The 23,494-nt window shown below is 37.2% G+C and overlaps 1 protein-coding gene across 4 annotated transcripts in view; it reads left to right on the top strand.

Moving 5' to 3' along the window:
* Nucleotides 1–19,996: 19,996 nt before the first annotated feature.
* Nucleotides 19,997–23,494, top strand: part of LOC131258329 (uncharacterized) — a 91,572-nt gene continuing 88,074 nt past the window's right edge. For 2 of the 4 annotated variants that reach the window (XM_058259576.1, XM_058259577.1), the window contains exon 1: nt 19,997–20,296. In XM_058259576.1, coding sequence (XP_058115559.1) covers nt 20,082–20,296 — 215 coding nt within the window. In that variant the 5' untranslated portion in view covers nt 19,997–20,081. The remainder of the gene's footprint in view (nt 20,297–23,494) is intronic. The other 2 variants (XM_058259578.1, XM_058259579.1) reach the window with 1 other exon arrangement.

The following is a 23,494-nucleotide window of genomic DNA, read 5'->3' on the forward strand; positions in this document are numbered from 1 at the left end:
GAAATTCATGTTTGCCCCGCTCAATTTCTAATTAGCCCCGCTCAATTTCATGTTTGCCCCTCTCAATTTCATGTTTGCCTCGCTCAATTTCTAGTTTGCCCCGCTCAATTTCATGTTTGCCCCACTGAATTTCTCGTTGGCCTCGCTCAATTTCATGTTTGCCCCGCTCAATTTCTAGTTTGCCCCGCTCAATTTCATGTTTGCCCCGCTCAATTTCTAGTTTGCCCCGCTGAATTTCATGTTTGCTCCGCTGAATTTCTAGTTTGCCCCACTCAATTTCATGTTTGCCCCATTCAATTTCTAGTTTGCCCCACTCAATTTCATTTTTGCCCCATTGAATTTCTAGTTTAACCGCGAAGTGATTGAAATTGACCACAAAGTGAATGAAATGGATTTTCGACCATCGACCCGATGAAATATTGGAAAATAACTAGGTTTGTTGGCTAAATTAGCTTCTCCTACCCCAAAATCATATGTGGTATGTTAAGTAAATCATTCTAGTTTAGGAGATATGCTTGTTGAATAAATAGACAAAGAAATGAATTAAAAGAGAGAAAAAAAAAATTTATATGCTTATATATACATATTTATATAAATATGTATTAGAGAAAAATGTAGGTAGAATAAAGTTCTCCATGTAAAAAAAAATTTAAAATTTTTTTTAAAAAATGCACAGACTGCAACGGACTACAGTTATAGCTATGGTTATAATCCGTAGCCATAGGGAAAACTGCAGGATTTTTGAGGCAAACTCGTTGGACAGTTCTGGACCTTTTTCGATATATCGAAAGACCTTCGATACATATCGAAAAAGCAGGGCTACGGCTATGGCTACGATTATAATTCGTAGCCATAGGTTCCTAGTTTTTTTTATTTTTAATTTTTTTTTGTTGTTGTAATCCCCACCGCCTTTTGTGGGTCCCATCATGAGGTCTGTGTTATATCCAAACCGTCCATCTATTTGGCGAGCTCATATTAAGCTTGAGACGTAAAATAAGACAGATCTAACTATCAAGTGGACCACACTGTAAAAGGCAATGGGGAATTGAACGTCTACCATTGAAACCCTTTTAGCGGTTACAGAAGTTTTGGATCATTATGATTTTTTTTTCCTCTTCATCCAGACCTTTGTGACCTTATGAATAGATTGGATGGAAAATAAATGTTATGGTGGGCGCTACAAAATTTTTAACGGTGAAAATCAGTTTTCCTGCTGCTCTTTTGTCGTGTGATCCAGTTGATCTTTGGATATGAATTTTTTTTTTTTGGATAATGCTCTGAAATGATCTCGAAATATGGATGAACGTTGTGGATATAATAAATACATAGCTGTGGGGCCATGTAACTTTGATCTCTTTTGAGCCGTTCGTACAACTCTCGGTTGGAGGAGCGTCAGCGCTCGTCTTCGAAAGGAAGGGAGGGGTATTTTCATCCTGAAATTCGCTGTCTGTACGAGCAAGTCTAAGTTCCTAAACTAAGTTTGTATTGTTACATAAAAACAGTTGGATAAAAGGTGCGGTCCACGGTCCCAAAATTCTCAAAGAAAACCCACTCGACAATCCTTTCTACTAACTTTTCTACAGTTTACTCCAATGAATGTTTAACCATTAAGGGGGCATTTGGCACATGGTATTAGATGGGATTAGGTCGGATGGAATTGCATTTGGTCCGTGCCAATTCTACACGTTGTTCAGGAAGAATGGAAAAGCTTGGAATTTGATTAGATGGAATTGCATTTCGTCTTGTGCCAATTCCACTCAATGTTAGTAAGTTGTGTAGGTCCCACTATGATGTGTGGACTACATACACACCGTCCACCCATTTTTTGAGATTATTTTAGAGCATGGGCCAAAAAATCAGGTAGATCTAAAGCTCAAGTGGACCCCACCACAGCAAGCAGCGGAGATTGAATACCTACCGTTGAAAACTTCTATGGGGCCACATAAGTTTTAGATGTGCCTCATTTTTAAGCTCATGCCATAAAATGAGATTACAAAACAAATGAACAGTTTGGATATAACACATGTGTTATTCTCAATAGTTTTAAATGATGGTGGATATATCTATTCAATATACTATCGTATTACAAAAATATCACGAAATTAAGCTTATTCCATGGTAACATGGGACAATTCCTTACATATGTAATAATTACACTTTTTGAATCCCATCTCACCTAATCCTTCCCAATACCATGCACCAAACACCCCCTAACAGTTTTTGTTTTAAACCGTAACTTTAGTGACCACAGATGGATGGATAAGCTTGTCTAATAGGGTAACTTATGAGATGTAAACCATCCATGATATGGTCCTTCATATGGGTGGATCTGATTGCAACATCATATTGCCGCTTATCCTGTGGAGAGATGGTCCTACCATATTACGTTTCTTTCTGGGTCCGCAATATCAGCTCCCTTCATCAGATTAAATATGTACGGCTGGGCCGGCATGTATATAGGACCATCAGATTCTTGCATTGGTTTTTAACTGCCCGCTCGAACAGAATGGACCACACAGGATGGGTTGCCAAACAGGGGTTGGAGATGATTCTTGCATGGGTTTGTGCAAACCTGTAAGTACTATAGTTTATATCCCTGTCTGTTGTCAAATTTGTGGTGCCAAAATCACTGTTATATATAACTTGCATAAGTGAAGCTCTCTCAAGGATCAACATTCATAAACAAGCTGAGCTCACAACAAGCAAAGCTCACAAGTACAAGGATCAATCTTGAATGCAAGAATTGCTCACAAGACAAGACTCAAGCTGCAAGACTTCAAGAAGAGTATAAGGCAGTTTGTAAAGAACTCAAGACACTTTCAAGATTGAACTACATCAAGACTTCAAGGCTCATACTTCAAGGTCACTAGTTCCTAATGTTTCAATGTCCTTACTTCATGGTTGAGGTTTGATTGACCTTAGGTTGACCTTAGAAGTAGGTCACTTTGGATACATAAATCGAATGTTTATTTTACATAAGTTTAGTCTGTTCTTCGACTAGTCCTAGGCTTTCTTCGACTAGTCCTAAAGTTGCTTCGACCAGCCTAAGAAATTCCTCGATCAGTCGTGAGTTTGTTACAAAATCCGGAAATCTCTTAGGCTTCGACTAGTCCAGAATCTGCTCGACCAATCGAAGGAACAGTGTCGATTGCATCTTCGACCAATCGAAAATCTTCGACTCAAAATCGAGCGATGTTTTTCAGGTTCTTCGACGAGTCGTAGATCAGTGACTACGACTAGTCGAAGAGACCTTCGACTCGTAGAATGGTCAAAGCTTATCGCGCGATTTTTCAAATATCTATTATTGCTTCGACTAGTCGAAGAGCTCCTTAGACCAAGACGCGATCCGCTCACCTATAAATAGTGCACGAATCTCGGAAGAAATCATCGAATTAATTAATCCATTCAAGCCAATCTTCGTCGAACTTTCGAGAGATAATTATGTGCTCCATCTAAGCTAAGTGTGCTTATTTAATATTCTCTTTCCTTAGCTTTATTTAATTGATTTTGTTTTTTCTATTCCAATCTAATTTGATAAGAGGAATTGTTATTCCCTTTCTTTGGAATCAAAATCAATTAAGGCAAGCCCTATTTGGTTTAATTTAAAATCTATTAGAATTAGAACCATTGTAATTGAGTCTTGGACATTGAACTTGGACATTCAATCATCTACTTCGATTTGGTTCTAGGCTGCTACAACGAAAGAGATAATCGGTATTTTACATTTAATTGTAAACTTCCTTTCTGTTTTGGTTTCTTTCAAAATTTGCGAAAAATCTTGTTGTATTGGTTATCCGAGGAGAGCCAGAAACTCAGAAGTGAGGTTTTTTAATTGTGTAAGCCCACAGACAAAAACACAATTGTAAAAGTTTTGGGTGAACCTAGGAAAACTTATTTTGTTAGTGAACGCTAATATCCCCTGTGTGAGGATATTAGGAGTGGAGTAGCATTCTGTGTGGCTGTTGTTTAACAGTTGGTGAACACACAGGCGAACCACTATAATCCCTTGTGTTGTGGTTGAATGATTTATACTTCTGATCTTTAATTATTCTTTTGTGGGATGTATGTATGGTGGTGAATGTTGTAATCATTTAATTCAAGCATTGTGAGAATTTTGTAATAGTTTAGAATTTATTTTCTACTATTCCTTTATCAGCTTGATATTTAATTTCCTTTAAAAGTTGTTCCAGCAAGGTTGCCCTGCCATTTTTATGGTGTATGGCTGTCCCTAGAACAATACATTTGTGATTACAATTTATTTCAATTCAGTTTGTATTTATTTCTGTATTCCTCTTTGGTTTGAGATTTGATACAAAGATCTTTCTAGAAATAAGGTTGTCCTACCATAAACTCTGATTTTTGGTGAAAGGTTGTCCTTAGAACAACATTTGTATCAACCTCTCAAGATCTAAATTTTGAGGCTGTTTTACTTTCTTGCATTGTGATTTATTTTGGCTATCATATTCTTTTTAATTCCGCTGTTATAAGTTTTATTTGGCATTGTCCTATTCACCCCCCCCCCCCCTTTCTAGGACATATAGCTAGGACTTTTCAAGTGGTATCAAAGCCTAATAACTCTTTTTTAATTCTTGGATTTAATTCCTGAGCTAACGATTTAAGCTATTTAAGATGTCAAATTTTGATAGCCTTTCAGTAACAAGGCCTCCACCCTTTGATGGCTCCAACTATGTCTATTAGAAAGCCAGAATGAGGATCTTCCTCAAATCAATGGATGAAAATGTGTGGCAAGCCACAGTGACTGAATGGAAACCTCCTATCATGGAAGTTACTGGGGTTAATGGTTCAAAATCTATGAAAGTCACACTATATTACCAATGGACCACTCTTCAGAAAAGTGAGAGTAGTGCAAATGCTAAAGCACTAAATGCAATTACTTGCGCACTATCACCGGATGAGTTCAAAAGAATCATTTCCTGTGATACTGCAAAGCAAGCTTGGAATATATTAGAAATGACACACGAGGGTACTACAATTGTCAAAAAATCTAAAGTCCAACTCCTCACAACCAGATTTGAAGAAATTCATATGGAGGAAAATGAAATGTTTATGGACTTTTACACTAGATTGAATGACATTGTAAACTCAATATAGGGTCTTGGCGATAAAATCCCAGAAAGTAAAGTGTGTGCAAAAATATTATGCTCACTTCCTGAACGGTTCAATTCTAAAGTAACCGCGATCCAGGAACTTCGTGATACGGATAATATGAGGGTAAAAGAACTAGTTGGTTCTCTACAAACATACGAGTTAAACTTTAAAGCTCCTAAAGGTAAATCTATCACACTAAAATCTTCTAAATGTAATTCAGAAGAAAATTCTGATTCAGAAGATAATATGGCTCTTTTAACTAAGAAATTTTACAAGATTTTCAAAAGCAAGAAAAGGGTTGATTTTCAAAAATCAAATGATAAAAAGAAGTTTAGACCCAATTCTCGAAAATCTTTGAAAGATAGTCAATGTTACAACTGTCAAGAATATGGGCACTTAGCAAATAGATGTCCTAAAAGGGACAAACCCAAGAAGAAGGGTATGTTGGCTACATGGGATGAATCATCTGATTCTGAAAGTTCTTCTGAATCAGAAGATTCTGAAACTGAGTCGGGCAATGAGGTTAAAGCTCTTATAACTCTAGCCAAATTCACATTTTCAGATAATGACTCAACAAGTGAAGAAAATCTGAGTAGTGAATGTGAAAATGAAGATGATCTTCAAGACGCTTACAATGCCCTATATAAGGAAAGTTGTAAAATTGCTGTCAAACTTAAACTTCAAAAAGAAAAGTTTTCTAAACTCAAAAAATGTTTTGAATCACTTGTTTTAGAAAAATCACAAATTTCAGATTGTTTTGAAAAATCAAAATGCGATTTGGAATTCAAAAACTTCCTAATTATTGATTTAAAATCTGAAATTGAGAACTTAAAACTGAAGTATCTTCTCTTCTAAGTCTAAAGGACACATGGAAATATGCCCAAGGTGATCCAAAGTTAGAGAAACTTTTATCCGAATCAAGAAAATGTGGTGATCTATCCGGGTTGGGCTATGATAAAAATCTACCTCCTAAACAAAAGTATACTCCTCCTATGTTTGTTAAAGGAGAGTCCTCAAACTCAAAAGGGAAAAATACTTATCAAGATTTTTCTAGAAATTCAAAAACTTTTCAAAAACCTAGAAGCAGCCATGTCAACTTTAATCAGAAACGAAATCCACTAGCTGAAAAGATAGCTGATTTACTCAAGGAGCTCTTAAAATCTAACTCTATAGGTCATTCTTACAAATATACACAAAAGAAGACCAACTATGTTCCTAAACCCAAAACAGTTATGAAATAGGTTCCTAAAGTTACCTGCTTGGTTGCTCACACTGCTTTCAAAGCAACAAGTCATTCAAAGTGGTACCTAGACAATGGATGCTCTAGGCTTATGACAGGTGACAAAACTTTATTCACGGATCTGAAAGATATGACTGATGGTTCAGTCACATTTGGTGATGGTAGCAACTGCAAGATTATAGGCCAAGGTACGGTTCAACTTTTTAATCTTCGTATGTTTAAAAATATTTTATATGTTGAAGGCTTAAAACATAACTTGCTTAGTATATCTCAAATATGTGATAATAACCATAGTGTTCGGTTTTCTAATCAAAGCTGTGAGATACTAAACAATAAGGGTTCTGTAATATTAACTGGACGTAGAACGTCTAAAAATTGCAATTGCTATATTATTAGCGAATCCAGCTCATCTAATCAAACATGTTACATGGTCCATACAGACGAGACTGATTTATGGCACAAACGTCTTGGACATGTACATTATCGAAATTTATATAGATTGAGCAAACGAGAACTTATAAGAGGTTTACCCAAACTTCAGAAATTAGATAAAATATGTGGTGAGTGCCAGATAGGCAAACAAACAAAGAACTCACACAAAAAGGTGAATTCATATACCACATCAAGACCACTCGAACTTCTCCACATGGATCTGATAGGACCTACCAGAACAGAAAGTCGTGGTGGGAAAAAGTATATCCTGGTAATAGTTGATGACTTTACCAGATTCACTTGGGTAGTCTTCTTAAGGGATAAATCTGAAACTCTTGAAGAAGTAAGAAAAGTTTTCAAAAGGATTCAAACTGAAAAATCTTCTCAAATCAGTAAAATTCGCAGTGATCATGGATCTGAATTTGAGAATAGCAATTTTGAGAAGTTCTGTACCAACCAAGGAATATTACATGAATTCTCTGCTCACAAAACTCCACAACAAAATGGAATTGTAGAAAGAAAGAATAAGGTGCTTCAAGAAATGGCTAATGTCATGTTGAATAGCATGAAGCTCTCTAAAAATCTTTGGGCTGAAGCAGTCAACACAGCTTGCTATATTATTAACCGAGTCTACACTAACAACGATAAAAATAAAACGGCTTACGAATTGTGGTTCAATAAAAAGCCTACTATTAAATACTTTCGAGTTTTTGGCAGCAAGCGCTATATTTTACGTGATCGTGAAAATTTGGAAAAATTCGATACGAAGAGTGATGAAGGTATTTTTCTAGGATATTCCTTAAACAGTCGAGCTTATAGGGTTCTGAACAAAAGGATTGGTGTGATTAAGAATCCATTGATGTTGTCATTGATGATCACTTAAACACACCAATTTCTAATTCAGATAATGATGAAGTACTAATCATTGATAAACCTGATACTTCATCGAATCAGACTGATTCTGAGTTGAGGACTATTAAAGATCATCCAACCACACAAATTCTTGGAAACCCTCTCACCGGTGTTCGCACCCGTAGACAACTTGAGGATATATGTAATTATGTATGTTTTACATCCCAAATAGAACCATCTAACGTAAAAGAAGCTCTTGCTGATGAGAACTGGATTGTTGCGATGCAAGAAGACCTTAACCAATTCGTAAGAAATGAGTTTGGTATCTCGTACCAAGACCTAAAGATAAACACATCATTGGAACAAAATGGATTTTCAAAAATAAGTCTGACGAGTGTGGAAATATAATTAGAAACAAGGCTAGACTAGTGGTACAAGGTTATACTCAAATTGAAGGGATTGATTTCGATGAAACTTTTGCACCAGTAGCACGTCTTGAATCTATCAGACTATTTATATCCATTGCATGTTTTAGAAAGATAAAGATCTATCAGATGGATGTGAAAAGTGCTTTTCTAAATGGCGATTTACATGAAGAAGCCTATGTTGAACAGCCAATGGGTTTTGAAGATTCCAAAAATACTAATTATGTATATCGGCTTAAAAAGGCACTTTATGGATTAAAACAAGCACCTAGGGCATGGTATGAGAAACTAACGAAATTTCTTTTAAGTCATAATTTTCAAATGGGATCTGTTGATAAAACTCTGTTTGTTAAAAAACATAATGATTATATCTTAATGGTGCAGATTTATATTGATGATATCATTTATGGATCAACTTGTACTGACTTGACTACTGAGTTTGTAAATTTGATGAAATCATAGTTCGAAATGAGCATGGTTGGGGAATTGACTTATTTCCTTGGATTGTAAGTAAAGCAACAACCTGAAGGAATATTCATTTCTCAATCTAAGTATGCTTTGAATCTAATCAAGAGATTTGGATTTGAGAATGGCAAGAATTTCGATACTCCTATGAGTACTACCCTGAAACTCTCAAAAGACTCTAATGGTAAAAATGTTGACTCAAAACTTTATCGGAGTATGATTGGTAGTTTGTTATATTTAACTGCTAGTAGACCTGATATTTCTCTAAGTGTTGGTATTTGTGCAAGATATCAATCTGATCCAAAAGAATCTCACTTGATTGCTGTCAAGCGAATTATTAGATATGTCGCAAGTACTGTAAATCTCGGTCTCTGGTATCCTCAATTAGCTGGGTACTCGGATGCTGACTGGGCTAGTAATCTAGATGATAGAAAATCAACCAGTGGTGGTTGTTTTTACATTGGAAATTGTCTAGTTTCCTGGTTTAGTAAGAAACAAAATTCTATATCACTTTCAACAGCTGAAGCTGAGTATATCGCAGCTGGTAATGCATGTACACAACTTGTTTGGATGCAACGAATGCTAAGTGATTATGGAATTAAACAGGATTCTATGTTATTACATTGTGATAATTCCAGTGCGATAAATATTTCAAAAAATCCTATTCAGCATTCTCGTACTAAGCACATTGACATTAAATTTCATTATATAAGGGAATTAGTAGAAGAAAAAGTTATATCTCTAGAATATATTCCTACTGAAGATCAACGAACTGACATTTTCACAAAACTTCTCGATAAAAGCAGGTTCAAAAAGATGAAATTTGATCTTGGCATGTGCATTTTAAAATGATTATTTATCCCTACTTGTATTATAGCGTATATATTTGCTAGATTGAATTCTAATTTTTGTATAATTTGCAAGAAATATGAATTTTTGGACATTCTTCGACCAGTCGTGAGTATACTCGACCAGTCGACCTTCGACCGGTCATAGATATCCACGACCAATCATAGAACTCGGGAATCACTTAAAATTTGGAAATTTTTGCTTTCTTCCTCATTCCCTTTTTTTTCTCTCTAAGGAGCTGAGCTTCGACTTGTCGAACCCACTGTTCATGTTCTTCAAGGTTAGTGTTCCGATTACGTTTTTCTTGCAGATTTGTGTATAAATTGTTTACTTTTCTAGCTTGAAGCTTTCTATTTTGAATTTCATTGAGATTTGGGGTTTGGATTTTGAAAAATCTGTTTTGAGTAAATCCACTTCTCAATCCTTTGCAACTTCTTATTTCCTTGATATCCTTGTTGCAAATGGCTTCTAGAGGTAGAAAAACTACTTCCCGTGGTCCTTCTTCTTCCTCCAGATCGTCCATTATCTCTAAGCGTCATCTTCTTGTTCCCAATGATGATCCATCATATGTTAGGGACATTAGATTACGTAATGTTATTGTTGAACATCCTGTTGATGTTAATCATATTGCACCTTTTGACATCCTTCTTATGCTTGAAGCTGTAGGTTGGGTTAACTTATTACATTGGGGTGGGCCTGCATACCGGTCCATTGCCCAATCCATGTTTACATGTATTAGTGCTTTCTCACAGGATAATTTAACTTTTAAAATATCTACTAGAGAAGGGCCTTTTGACATTGATCGTCATTTAATTTCAGCCCTTATGGACATTCCTGTGAATGATGAGGGTATTCCTATCCATAACTTAACTGATAAACCCTCAATGTCTGAAAAACGCATGCTCACTAGAGACTTGTGCAACATGGATGTTCAATGGACACAAAAAGGGAATGCGCTTCCCGCAAGGTATTTGTTACCCAAGTACAGAATTCTCCACAAAATCTTTGTGTCTAATCTGTATCCTCGTTCGGGTAATAAAACTGACTTGACTTCGTTTATGGTTCGTATTATCCATGCTATTTCCAATAGTACTCAGATTTATTTACCATCCTTAATCTGTCATTTCATTCTTCAGTTTAGACTCCATTCTGGTCATAGTGATACTCTTTTTGCCTATTTAATGACTGTATTAGCTACACATATGTTAGTCGATATGCCGGTTGATGAGGCACCAATCCATCATCTGATCTTCAACAATACTAATATCAATAAGATGAAGTTAGATCTACTTCCTGAACAAGGTAGTGGTGGTGGTGGTGGTGGTGGTGGTCATGAAGAAGCTGGTGATGACATTAATATGGATGACATTTTTGAGGAACTGGATTCTGACTCAACAAATGATCCAGATTTTGAACCATCTGATGTTGATGCTCGTCTGAGTGCAGTAGAGGATAAAGTTGAGAATATAAATGTAAAGATGGAAAACATGTCTGTTGCTCATGATTTACAATTCAAGTACATGCGCAAATATCTTAGGCGATTGAACAAAGGTATGCACCAACTTGATCCCTCTATTCCTCCTCCGTCATCTGATTCTGGTTCTGACTAGTTTATATGAGACTTCTGGTCTGTAATAACTTTATAACTTAGCACTTGGTTGACTGATTTTGAGTTGGACACTATCTATGTTTTATGCTGGATATTTATTCTATGTGACGCTATGATGAGTATCTCTATCTCTGTTTTGCTATACTCTCATAACTCCTCATGTTTACTCTCATATATCCCTTTATTTAGTTCTCCTTTATTATTGTTTCCTTTATCATATTGTGACAAAAAGGGGGAGAATGGTTTGTTCTTAACGATGTGATTGTGAGAGGAGTAGCATTGGTTATGTTACTCAGGGGGAGTATGTTTGAACTAGTTGAATGAAACTGGTTGAATGTTGAATGTTGAATATTGAATATTGATTTCCTGTCTTGTGAATGTTGAATATTGAATATTGATTTCTGTGTCTGTTGTCAAATTTGTGGTGCCAAAATCACTGTTATATATAACTTGCATAAGTGAAGCTCTCTCAAGGATCAACATTCATAAACAAGCTAAGCTCACAACAAGCAAAGCTCACAAGTACGAGGATCAATCTTGAATGCAAGAACTACTCACAAGACAAGACTCAAGCTGTAAGACTTCAAGAAGAGTACAAGGCAGTTTGTAAAGAACTCAAGACTCTATCTAGATTGAGCTACATCAAGATTTTAAGATTGAACTACATCAAGACTTCAAGGCTCATACTTCAAGGTCACTAGTTCCTAATGTTTCAATGTCCTTACTTTATGGTTGAGGTTTGACTGACCTTAGGTTGACCTTAGAAGTAGGTCACTTTGGATACATAAATCGAATGTTTATTTTACATAAGTTTAGTCTGTTCTTCGACTAGTCTTAGGCCTTCTTCGACTAGTCCTAGAGTTGCTTCGACCAGTCTAAGAAATTTCTCGATCAGTCGTGTTGTTACAAATTTCGGATAAAATCTGTTAGGCTTCGACTAGTCCAGGAATCTGTTCGACCAGTCGAAGGAACAGTGTCGACTGCATCTTCGACCAGTCGAAAATCTTAGACTCAAAATCTAGCGATGTTTTTCAGGTTCTTCTACTAGTCGAAGGAGACCTTCGACCAGTCGTAGAATGGTCAAAGCTTATCGCGCCTGATTTTTCAAATGTCTTTTATTGCTTCGACTAGTCGAAGAGCTCCCTAGACCAGTCGAAGACGCGATCTGCTCACCTATAAATAGTGCATGAATCTCAGAAGAAATCATCGAATTAATTAATCCATTCAAGCCAATCTTCGTCGAACTTCTGAGAGATAATTCTGTGCTTCATCTAAGCTAAGTGTGCTTATTTAATATTCCCTTTCCTTAGCTTTATTTAATTGATTTTGTTTCTGCTATTCCAATCTAATTTGATAAGAGGAATTGTGATTCCCTTTCTTTGGAATCAAAATCAATTAAGGTAAGCCCTATTTGGTTTAATTTAAAATCTATTAGAATTAGAACCATTGTAATTGAGTACTGGACATTGAACTTAGACATTCAATCATCTACTTTGATTTGGTTCTACCGGGCTGCTACGACGAAGGAGATAATCAGGTATTTTACATTTAATTGTAAATTCCTTTCTGTTTTGATTTCTTTCAAGATTTGCCAGAAAAATCTTGTTGTATTGGTTATCTGAGGAGAGCCAGGAAAACTCAGAAGTGGAGTTTTTTAATTGTGTAAGCCCACAGACAAAAACACAATTGTAAAGGTTTTGGGTGAACCTGGGAAAACCTATTTTGTTAGTGAACGCTAATATCCCCTGTGAGAGGATATTAGGAGTGGAGTAGCATTTTGTGTGGCTGTTGTTTAACAGTTGGTGAACACACAGGCGAACCACTATAATCCCTTGTGTTGTGGTTGAATGATTTATACCTCTGATCTTTAATTATTCTTTTGTGGGATGTATGTATGGTGGTGAATGTTGTAATCATTTAATTCAAGCATTGTGAGAATTTTGTAATAGTTTAGAATTTATTTTCTGCTATTCCTTTATCAGCTTGATATTCAATTTCCTTTAAAAGTTGTTCCAGTAAGGTTGCCCTGCCATTTTTATGGTGTATGGTTGTCCCTAGAACAATACATTTGTGATTACAATTTATTTCAATTCAGTTTGTATTTATTTTTGTATTCCTCTTTGGTTTGAAATTTGATACAAAGATCTTTCTAGAAATAAGGTTGTCCTACCATAAACTCTGGTTTTTGGTGTAAGATTGTCCTTAAAACTACATTTGTATCAACCTCTCAAGATCTGAATTTTGAGGTTATTTTACTTTCTTACATTGTGATTTATTTTGGCTATCATATTCTTTTTTATTCCGCTGTTATAAGTTTTATTTGGCATTGTCCTATTCACCCCCCCTCTAGGACATATAGCTAGGTCTTTTTAGGGGGAGTATGTTTGAACTAGTTGAATGAAACTGGGAGTATGTTTGAACTAGTTGAATGAAACTGGTTGAATGTTGAATATTGAATATTGAATATTGATTTGCAGGTAAGCCAGTTTATATGACCTGGTTCATAACTCTTTAACCAGTTGTTTTACTTTATGTTTATCTTGGTTATGTGTTTTGTCACTAATTTGACAAAGGGGGAGATTGTAAGTGCTATAGTTTATATCCCTGTCTGTTGTCAAATTTGTGGTGCCAAAATCACTGTTATATATAACTTGCATAAGTAAAGCTCTCTCAAGGATCAACATTCATAAACAAGCTAAGCTCACAACAAGCAAAGCTCACAAGTACAAGGATCAATCTTGAATGCAAGAACTGCTCACAAGACAAGACTCAAGCTGCAAGACTTCAAGAAGAGTACAAGGCAGTTTGTAAAGAACTCAAGACACTTTCAAGATTGAACTACATCAAGACTTCAAGGCTCATACTTCAAGGTCACTAGTTTCTAATGTTTCAATGTCCTTACTTCATGGTTGAGATTTGACTGACCTTAGGTTGACCTTAGAAGTAGGTCACTTTGGATACATAAATCGAATGTTTATCGGATAATTTCTGTTAGGCTTCGACTAGTCCAGGAATCTGTTCGACCCAGTCGAAGGAACAGTGTCGACTGCATCTTCGACCAGTCGAAAATCTTTGACTCAAAATCCAGCGATGTTTTTCAGGTTCTTCGACCAGTCGAAGGTGACCTACGACCAGTCGAAGGAGACCTTCGACCAGTCGTAGAACGGTCAAAGCTTATCGCGCCTGATTTTTCAAATATCTGTTATTGCTTCGACTAGTCGAAGAGCTCCCTAGACCAGTCGTAGACGCGATCTGCTCACCTATAAATAGTGCACGAATCTCAGAAGAAATTATCGAATTAATTAATCCATTCAAGCCAATCTTCGTCAAACTTCTGAGAGATAATTATGTGCTCCATCTAAGCTAAGTGTGCTTATTTAATATTCTCTTTCCTTAGCTTTATTTAATTGATTTTGTTTCTGCTATTCCAATCTAATTTGATAAGAGGAATTGTTATTCCCTTTCTTTGGAATCAAAATCAATTAAGGCAAGCCCTATTTGGTTTAATTTAAAATCTATTAGAATTAGAACCATTGTAATTGAGTACTGGACATTGAACTTGGACATTCAATCATCTACTCTGATTTGGTTCTACCGGGCTGCTATAACGAAGAAGATAATTAGGTATTTTACATTTAATTGTAAACTCCTTTCTGTTTTGATTTCTTTCAAGATTTGCCAGAAAAATCTTGTTATATTGGTTATCTGAGGAGAGCCAGGAAAACTCAAAAGTGGGGTTTTTTAATTGTGTAAGCCCACAGACAGAAACACAATTGGAAAGGTTTTGGGTGAACCTGGGAAAACCTATTTTGTTAGTGAACGCTGATATCCCCTGTGTGAGGATATTAGGAGTGGAGTAGCATTCTTTGTGGCTGTTGTTTAACAGTTGGTGAACACACAGGTGAACCACTATAATCCCTTGTGTTGTGGTTGAATGATTTATACTTCTAATCTTTAATTATTCTTTTGTGGGATGTATGTATGGTGGTGAATGTTGTAATCATTTAATTCAAGCATTGTGAGAATTTTGTAATAGTTTAGAATTTATTTTCTGATATTCCTTTATCATCTTGATATTCAATTTCCTTTAAAAGTTGTTCCAGCAAGGTTGCCCTGCCATTTTTATGGTGTATGGCTGTCCCTAAAACAATACATTTGTGATTACAATTTATTTCAATTTAGTTTGTATTTATTTCTGTATTCCTCTTTGGTTTGAGATTTGATACAAAGATCTTTCTAGAAATAAGGTTGTCCTACCATAAACTCTGGTTTTTGGTGAAAGGTTGTCCTTAGAACAACATTTGTATCAACCTCTCAAGATCTAAATTTTGAGGCTGTTTTACTTTCTTGCATTGTGATTTATTTTGGCTATCATATTCTTTTTAATTCCGCTGTTATAAGTTTTATTTGGCATTGTCCTATTCACCCCCCACCCTCTAGGACATATAGCTAGGCCTTTTCAAAACCACCATGTAGCTCATACAACCACCCAAACAGGACAAGTGGGTGATACCATTGGATGGGTTTGTGGAAACCACCTTCCAAACATGCCCTGTCGATGGTTATGTAGCATGTGTTTTCTGATCCCAAGCCATCTAAACACTGACCCTATTAAACCCAAGCCACCCAACTCTCTTGCAATTCCAGGACAATATTTGACAAACCACAATAATGTGGTTTTTTAAAATCCATCCCACCTAATTCCATCTAATACCATGTGCCAAACACCCCCTAAAAGTAATGGATCGAGCTGATATTTGTGTCGTCCCTTCGTCCAAGTTTTAGTGACATTATCAATAGGCTGGGTGGCAAATAAACATTCTAATGGCCCTAAGAAATCTTTAATGATGGGTATTCAATCACTGCTGCTTCCAGGGGTGTGGTCCACGTAAGATTTGGATCTGCATAATGTTTGTGATCATTCCCTAAAATAAGCTTTCAAAACCAATGGGCAGCATGGACTTGGGGAAAATATATCAAGGTGGGCCGCGCAGCCAGGGATCCACCCTCCTCGGTGGATCAGGGGAATCCCCAAAGCCGCACCCATAAGCCTATTTGGGAGCCTGGATTTGGAACCCCATGGGAACCCCTGGATTTGAAATCCTCCTATTGTGTTTGGCACCGTGGATTGGGAATCAACTTTAATCCAAAATTAGCCATGCATGGTATATTTAGGGGGTTTGAATTTAATTAGTAAATCAACTTTAATATATCTAATCAGTGACATATGTAATGTTTGACACAATGGTTGTAATAAACCTACTGAAATATATGCTTTGCCTAAAAATGATGAAATTCCCTATCTAATTCTAAGTCTTGGATGGGCCACAAGCACAAGATCATGTCTGAGTGTCTAAACTAACGATTTTAACCATTGATTTAGATGGACAATGTTTGGACGGTGTTGATCATCATATTAAAGTAATTATAGTGATGCAATTGATAATCTAAATTGTTTTTAGATATCATTAGTGGGTCATGTGCCTAGTAAAATAATAGTCCAGTGACACACATGTTACACATGAAACTATTGAAAGGATTTTAAGTATAATCCAAGCTCTCACCATGCATTTGAAACCCCTCTTTGAGGGAAGCGGATTGGATGGTGTACCACACATTAGCGATATAACCGATGTGGGTACATGTCGGGAGGGAGACAGGAGCGGAAAACGCCATGGGTTAGATATCAATGGTATGTTCCCTTGGTATGAATGCTACTCCATTACATCCGTTAACGGATGTTTCTCGATTTCCATCGTGCACCCACTTGGCTTGAAATCAGATTGTCATATTGAGAAAATTCAGTTGGGCTCACTGTGAATTTATGTAATTTATCCACACCTTCCATCTGTTTTTCCATCTAATTTTAGGCGTTGAACCCAAAATTGAAGCTTATAAAAATCTCAAGTGAAACAGTGGAAGTTGAAACCTTTCCAGGCCCCACAGTGATGTTTATTTTTCATCCAAACTGTTCAAAGGATCAAAAAACATGGATGAAGGTAAAAAACAAATATAATCTTGATCCAAAACTTCTGTGGCCACTAAGAATTTTTCAACGGTATAAATTCAATTCACGTTGTTTCCTTTGGTGTGGTCAATTTTAGCCTTTTATATGCTTAGGTTTTGAGCTAAGGCCCTAAAATTATCTTATAAAATGAATAGACAAACTGGATAAAATACATAAATCACGATGGACCCCAAAGAGTTTACTCAGCACGCAATCCGCTTCCCTTGCCCACATACCGGTAAACTTGGAACAGATTGGCTACTCCTCGTGACATCAGCTAATGGCTGGTGGTCAGTACTATGTGGGCCACACCATGATGTATGTGTTTCATCCATGCCATCCATATGTTTTTACAGATCATTTTACGGTATAAGTCCAAAAATGAGGTATATCCAAATCTCAAGTGGATCACATTACAAGAAACAATGTTGAATGAGGGTTGACCATTAAAAACATTTTGGGGGCCATAAAAGTTTTGGATCAAGCTGATATTTGTTTTTTCTCTTCATCTGGGCCTGTATGACCTAATCAACAGATTGGATGTCAAATAAACAGTATAGTGGGCCATAGGAGGATTTTAATGGTTAATATCCAATCACTATTGTTTTCAAGTGGTGTGGTCCACTTGAGATTTATATCCCTCTCATTTTTGGAATCAAGCAATAAAATGATCTTTAAAAATGGATGAATGGAATGGATGAAACACATACATCATGGTGGGGCCCACAGAGCACTGACCACCAGCCATGGGAGTAGCCCATTCTCCAGAAGCAGATTGCGTACTAACTCAGCACGCTAAAGCTTGCTACTCCCCCTGCCACCAGACAATGGCTGGTGGTCGGTGCTATGTGGGCTCCACCATGATGTATGTGTTTCATCCATGCCATCTGTCTATTTTTCTATATCATTTTATGGTATGTAACGAAAAATGAGATATATCCCAATCTCAAGTGGACCACATTACATGAAACAATGTTGAATGAGTGTCGACCATTAAAAACCTTTTGGAGGCCATAAAAGTTTTGGATCAAGCTGATCTTTGTTTTTTCCATTCATTTGGGCCTGAATGACCTAATCAACAGATTGGATGTCAAATAAACGATACAATGGGCCTTAGGATGATTTTAATGGTGGATATCCAATCAATATTGTTTTCCTGTGGTGTGGTCCACCTGAGATTTATATCCCTCTCATTTTTGGAATAAAGCCCTAAAATGATCTGTAAAAATGGATGAACGGAATAGATGAAACACATACATCATGGTGGGGCCTACATAGCACCGACCACCAGCCACGGGCCTGGTGACAGGGGAGTAGCCAATCCGTTTCGGTTTTCTCTAGACGTGGATTTCTTCGGGAAGGCTTTGGTAGGAAGTTCCTATGCTAGAACCAGGTGGGGCCCACTGTGATGTTTGTGAGAAATCCTCCCCTTCCATCCGTTTTTTGAGTTTATTTCAGGACATGATGCCAAAAATGAACCGTATCCAAAGCTCAAGTGAGTCGTACTAAAGGAAAATGTGGTTAGGGAAATTCCTACCATTAAAATCTACTTGGGTTCGACAGTGATGTTTACAAGCCATCCATACAGTTAATAACTTCATTCCTACTGGGATGAACTGAAATCATAAATATTAGCATGACTCAAAACTTTTGTGGCCCACGAATATTTCAACTGTGGACATTCAATTATCACCTTTTTGGCCCACTTAAGATATGGAAACGATTCATTTTTGGCTTCATGTCCTGAATTGAACTCGAAAAATGGATAGACGGGTAGGACTTCTCATAAACATCACAGTGGGCCTCACCTAGGTTCCCAACAAAGGAAATCCGTGTCCTTTTTTTTTTCTTAAGATAAACAATTACCTGTGCGTGGCCGAGTGCATTCATAGCATAAACGGAAAACATCCGCCAGCGGATCGCCGTGGGAAGAGCATTTATTGGAAGGAAACAACCAATTAGTATCCACCAATGCTGTTTCTTCCACGTCACTTCAGTAGCCTTTTGGCTACTGAAGCGTCTAGTATCCAATCCGCTCCTAAGGGAGATGGGAGACAAGCGCTGATGCTCGTACGCTCGTTGAACTTGAGTTGTACCAACGGTACATGGCCCCAAAGTGACATATTTATTATATCCACATTGCTCATCCATTTTTTCATGTCAATTTAAAGCATGGGCACAAAAAATAATCATATCCAAAACTCAAATGGACTAAACTACAAATAACAGTGCAGGTAGTAGGGCTCGCCATAATTTATAAGGTCAGAAAGACCTTGATGAAGAGGAAAAACAAATATCATATTGATCCAAAACTTTTGTGATCCCCAAAAAAGTTTCAATGATAGATGTTTAAATCCCCACTGCTTTTTGCAGTGTAGTCCACTTGATATTTAGATCTTTCTTATTTTTTAGCTCAAGCCTCATGGCGAGTTTGCCAAATGGATGGACGGTTTGGATGTAAAAAATGCCTCATGATGGAACCCACATCACTTGCTGATGTCAACACATAAGCTATATCGCTGGTGTGTGGTACACCAGCCAATCCGCTTCCCTCCTCGAGGGAGGCGGATTGCGTACTACCCCCGCTGTCCCTATCTCCGACTGGGCAGTTATGTGTGTGGGCTGTATCTGTACATCCAAGCCGTCTATCCCTTTTCTCGTATTATTTTAAGGCATCAAAACAAAAATGAAGCAGATCTAACGGTCAAATGGACCAGATTACTGTTGCATTTAATGCAACTGACATTTAATGCTTTGTGCATTTTAATGCAACCAAGCTTATTATTTGGTGTGGTCCACTAGAGCGCTGAATCTGCCTCATTTTTTAGCTCAGGCCTTAAAATAATATGAGAAAAGGGATTGACGGCTTGGATGTACAGATACATCACGGTGGGCCCGCCCACAGAACTGCCCGTTCGGAGCTAGGGACGGGCGGGGGTAGTACGCAATCCGCGTCCCTTTTCGAGGGGGTTTGATACTTTATGCTGCCAAACAACCAGTGGATTTGAAATACTTCGGGGCTTCTTTACGACTGTGTGCTGGATTTGGCGCGAAAAATACATCCCCCAGTTCTTGCCATCCTCCCCTCAGAAAATGGCAGACGCCGCTCTCCAGATCGAAGAAATCGAGTCTTTACTCCTTTCTTCTGACCACTCCCGCGGCGCCAGGGCATCATCCGCCTACTCGGCTCTTCTCCACTTCCAAGAACTCTCTGCCAACGAACCTTTGGCAATCCAAGCCCTCGCCCATCGCTCCTCACGTTTCCTCCTTCTCATCTGCTCTGATGCATCACACCACGATGAAGAATTGTAAGCTTCCTCCGATTCTTATCTGAGAAAGTATTATCCAATTGCTAACACTAACGTTTATGCTGAGAATGAGTAAGATAATGTAAAGGTCATTCAAGGCACATGTGTGTGGGATCCATGCCACTCATTAGGTGGGTCGCATTACGGCCCAAAAATTGGCCAGCCCACTCATTTGGTGGGACAGACCATTATGCTGAAAATGGACATGTAGCAGCCAAACACCGTCACCCATAACAGGTTGCCAATCCAAGCAAACTCACGAACACCTTGTGTGCACAACCAACAACCACCAACTCCGCTTTTTAACGTGTGCAACGAAATGGAAGAAAATGAATTGGAGAAAAATGCACCTACACACAACTACAAAACCAAAAGATACATTTTTGCCCTTGGGAAAATGCCCCTTACTTAAAGCCAAGGTGACTGGCCATTACCCCCAACAATCACCTTTCCTTCCTGCAAATCCATCCCTCTAAAACACATGGCAATACTGCCAATCTTCTCTCCATCAGAAACACCGGTTCTCCTTTTCGTGACTAACATGCAGCAAGAGAACAAGCTTTCCATGACTTACTAATGTAGGCAAAGACCTTGTAGATTTTCTCCTTTCCCCGATTAGCCCACCGTAAGAGAAATGTCTTATGACTACACCATCATAGGCAAAACATGAGCACCTTGCAGCCCCAAGCTCTCACAAAGCTCTCACATCTTGAACTATCCATTCTAGAAAACCTCTAGAGAAGCCTAGAGAGATCGCTTCTTTGAAAGGGATCAAGATATTAAGAACTCCACCATGCTCTCATATCTTGAACTGTCTATTTTCACCATTTGCAACTCCACTTCAAACTTATAATGAAAATCCTCACCCTTGTTCTTCCAACAGAAAAATAACAAGATCAAGACCATACACACCACCATGAAGCTCGAATGCCACCTATAGCTTCCAAACACTGCCACCCACAACCGGTCGGTGATTTAAGCAAACCTACAAAAACCTTGTGTGCACAACCGATGATCACCAACTCTGCCAAGGATCGTGTACAACAAAATGAAAGAATGAATTGGAGAAAAATGCACCATTGTGCAACCACGAAACCACTAGAAGCATTTTTGCCCTCGGGAACCTCCCGATACCCCCAATGTTATTGTTGTTTGTCAATCACTTCTAACCTTTGTTTTTTCTCATGCATGTGGAACATTTATGGGTGGCAAGCTTGACTTTTGGTAGAGGGCATTTTCAAGTTGGGATAGAGCTGCGATTCACCTCTTCAATGTCTTCACCTACCAATCACCTTGGCATGCACTACCAACTTAGAATGGTTATATGTACATGATCATGCATGTCTCCATTCCCAAATACTGTCCAAATCATTATCGTGTCGCAAATTGTAGTAGGTGTTGAATCGCATCTAATTGTAAATTGTAAGATTTTTCTTATTTGTTGAAGATATCAAAAATATGAAAAACACAAATAAATTAGAAAAAAAAAACTCATCAAACATCATTTCCCATCAATTGTTCCAAGAAAAGTAATACATGTCATGTTATTGGCAATTGAGAACTTGTATACTGTCTACTTATTTTGATAGGGTTGAAGGACTCTTGTTTCTCCTTTATGATTTTTGTTTCAAGATATTTACCTTAAAAGATATACAAGTGTTCTTTATTAATTTTACCTTTATTGATTGTAGAATTACATTTTGATTATGTTGAAAAAGATATTTTTATATCTTTGGTTTGGAATTTTGAATATCAAAATCCAGAAATCTTCTCTCTCTTATAAATAATAAAATAAAAGAAATAATTGACCTTTTTTAAATGATTCTTAAAGCCCCCACCAATTTAAAAAGATAAAATGAAATCCAAATAAATTTAAAAAGAAGAGAAAAAATAGAATTTGAATTGTAAATTGAGATTTAAATCGTAAAGCGTAGGATTCAAATCGTAGAATCATATGATTCATCTAAAAAGGGATTCAAGGTGGGATTCAAATTGTTCTGCCTAAGATTAATCTCAAATCGTAAATTGTAAATTGTAAGATTTTGACAACTGTGAATTGGCTTTGTACTAAAAGATGCCTAATGCACGAGGAGGTTTGTTTGTAGTATAATATAAGGTGCATATGTTAGAGGCACCTCTCAAACATAGTAGCTTGCTCATGCATGAGGAAGTTTGTTTGTAGTATAATATTATAACATGCATATGTTAGAGGCAGTTCATGCATGAAGTGGCCTGCTCATGCATGTAAGCATGAGGCATATCCTTGCATTTGTATGTTATCTGTCATGTTTATGTCATTAGGAGTGTCATGGAGTGTAAAATTATTCTCTACATTTGACCCTTGTATGTACATGTGTCTCTATGTTTGTGTTCTCTTTCATGCTGCATAAATGGGTGTTGCAAATGGATGAGAATATAAATGAATGAAAGAAAGAGTATTTCTTATCTTGCTTGAGAACTCCTTCACAAATAATTAATAGTTATCATGAGGGGTTAGTTTCTCTGATCTTTCTTTATATTAGGAATGTTTTAATTACAGATAATTTCTTTCCATCGTTGCTGAGATTTGAAGTAATCTCTTTGATTTTCTTTCATTGTATTTTCCATATTTGGGGCTATCCCATTTGTATATATATACACCACCAAACTGTATTGGAAAAATGCAATTAAGGAAAATCAAAGAGATAGTAGAAGATGATTTGATTATTATAGTATGGAGAAAAGAGGAGAAGAGTGAGAGAGAAGAAGAGGAAAGAAGAGAGTTTGGGGAAAATGTTGTGTGTATTCAAACATGCCCTAACACAATGTTTTATTAGAATAGAGCATATAGTACACTGCAGGAGAAGAAGAAAGTGTGCACATGAACTTACATTAAAAGAGCTACTAACCACACACACTATACACTAACACTCTCTAGACTCCCCCTCAAGTTGGAGCATAGATGTTGATCATGCCCAACTTGTCACGAACATGATGAAGAGCATCTTGACTCAAGGACTTTGTAAGAACATCAACAAGCTGATCCCCGGATCGAACAAAAGGGGTGATGATTTCTTTAGAGGCAACTTTCTCCCGAATAAAGTGACAATTGACCTCAATATGCTTGGTGCGCTAGTGGAAAACCGGGTTACGAGCAATATGGATGGCCGCTTGGTTGTCACAATGAAGAGGAATAAGAGCCGAAGGAGGATAGCCAAG

Source organism: Magnolia sinica, chromosome 10 (assembly GCF_029962835.1).
Source record: "Magnolia sinica isolate HGM2019 chromosome 10, MsV1, whole genome shotgun sequence".
Lineage (NCBI taxonomy): Eukaryota > Viridiplantae > Streptophyta > Magnoliopsida > Magnoliales > Magnoliaceae > Magnolia > Magnolia sinica.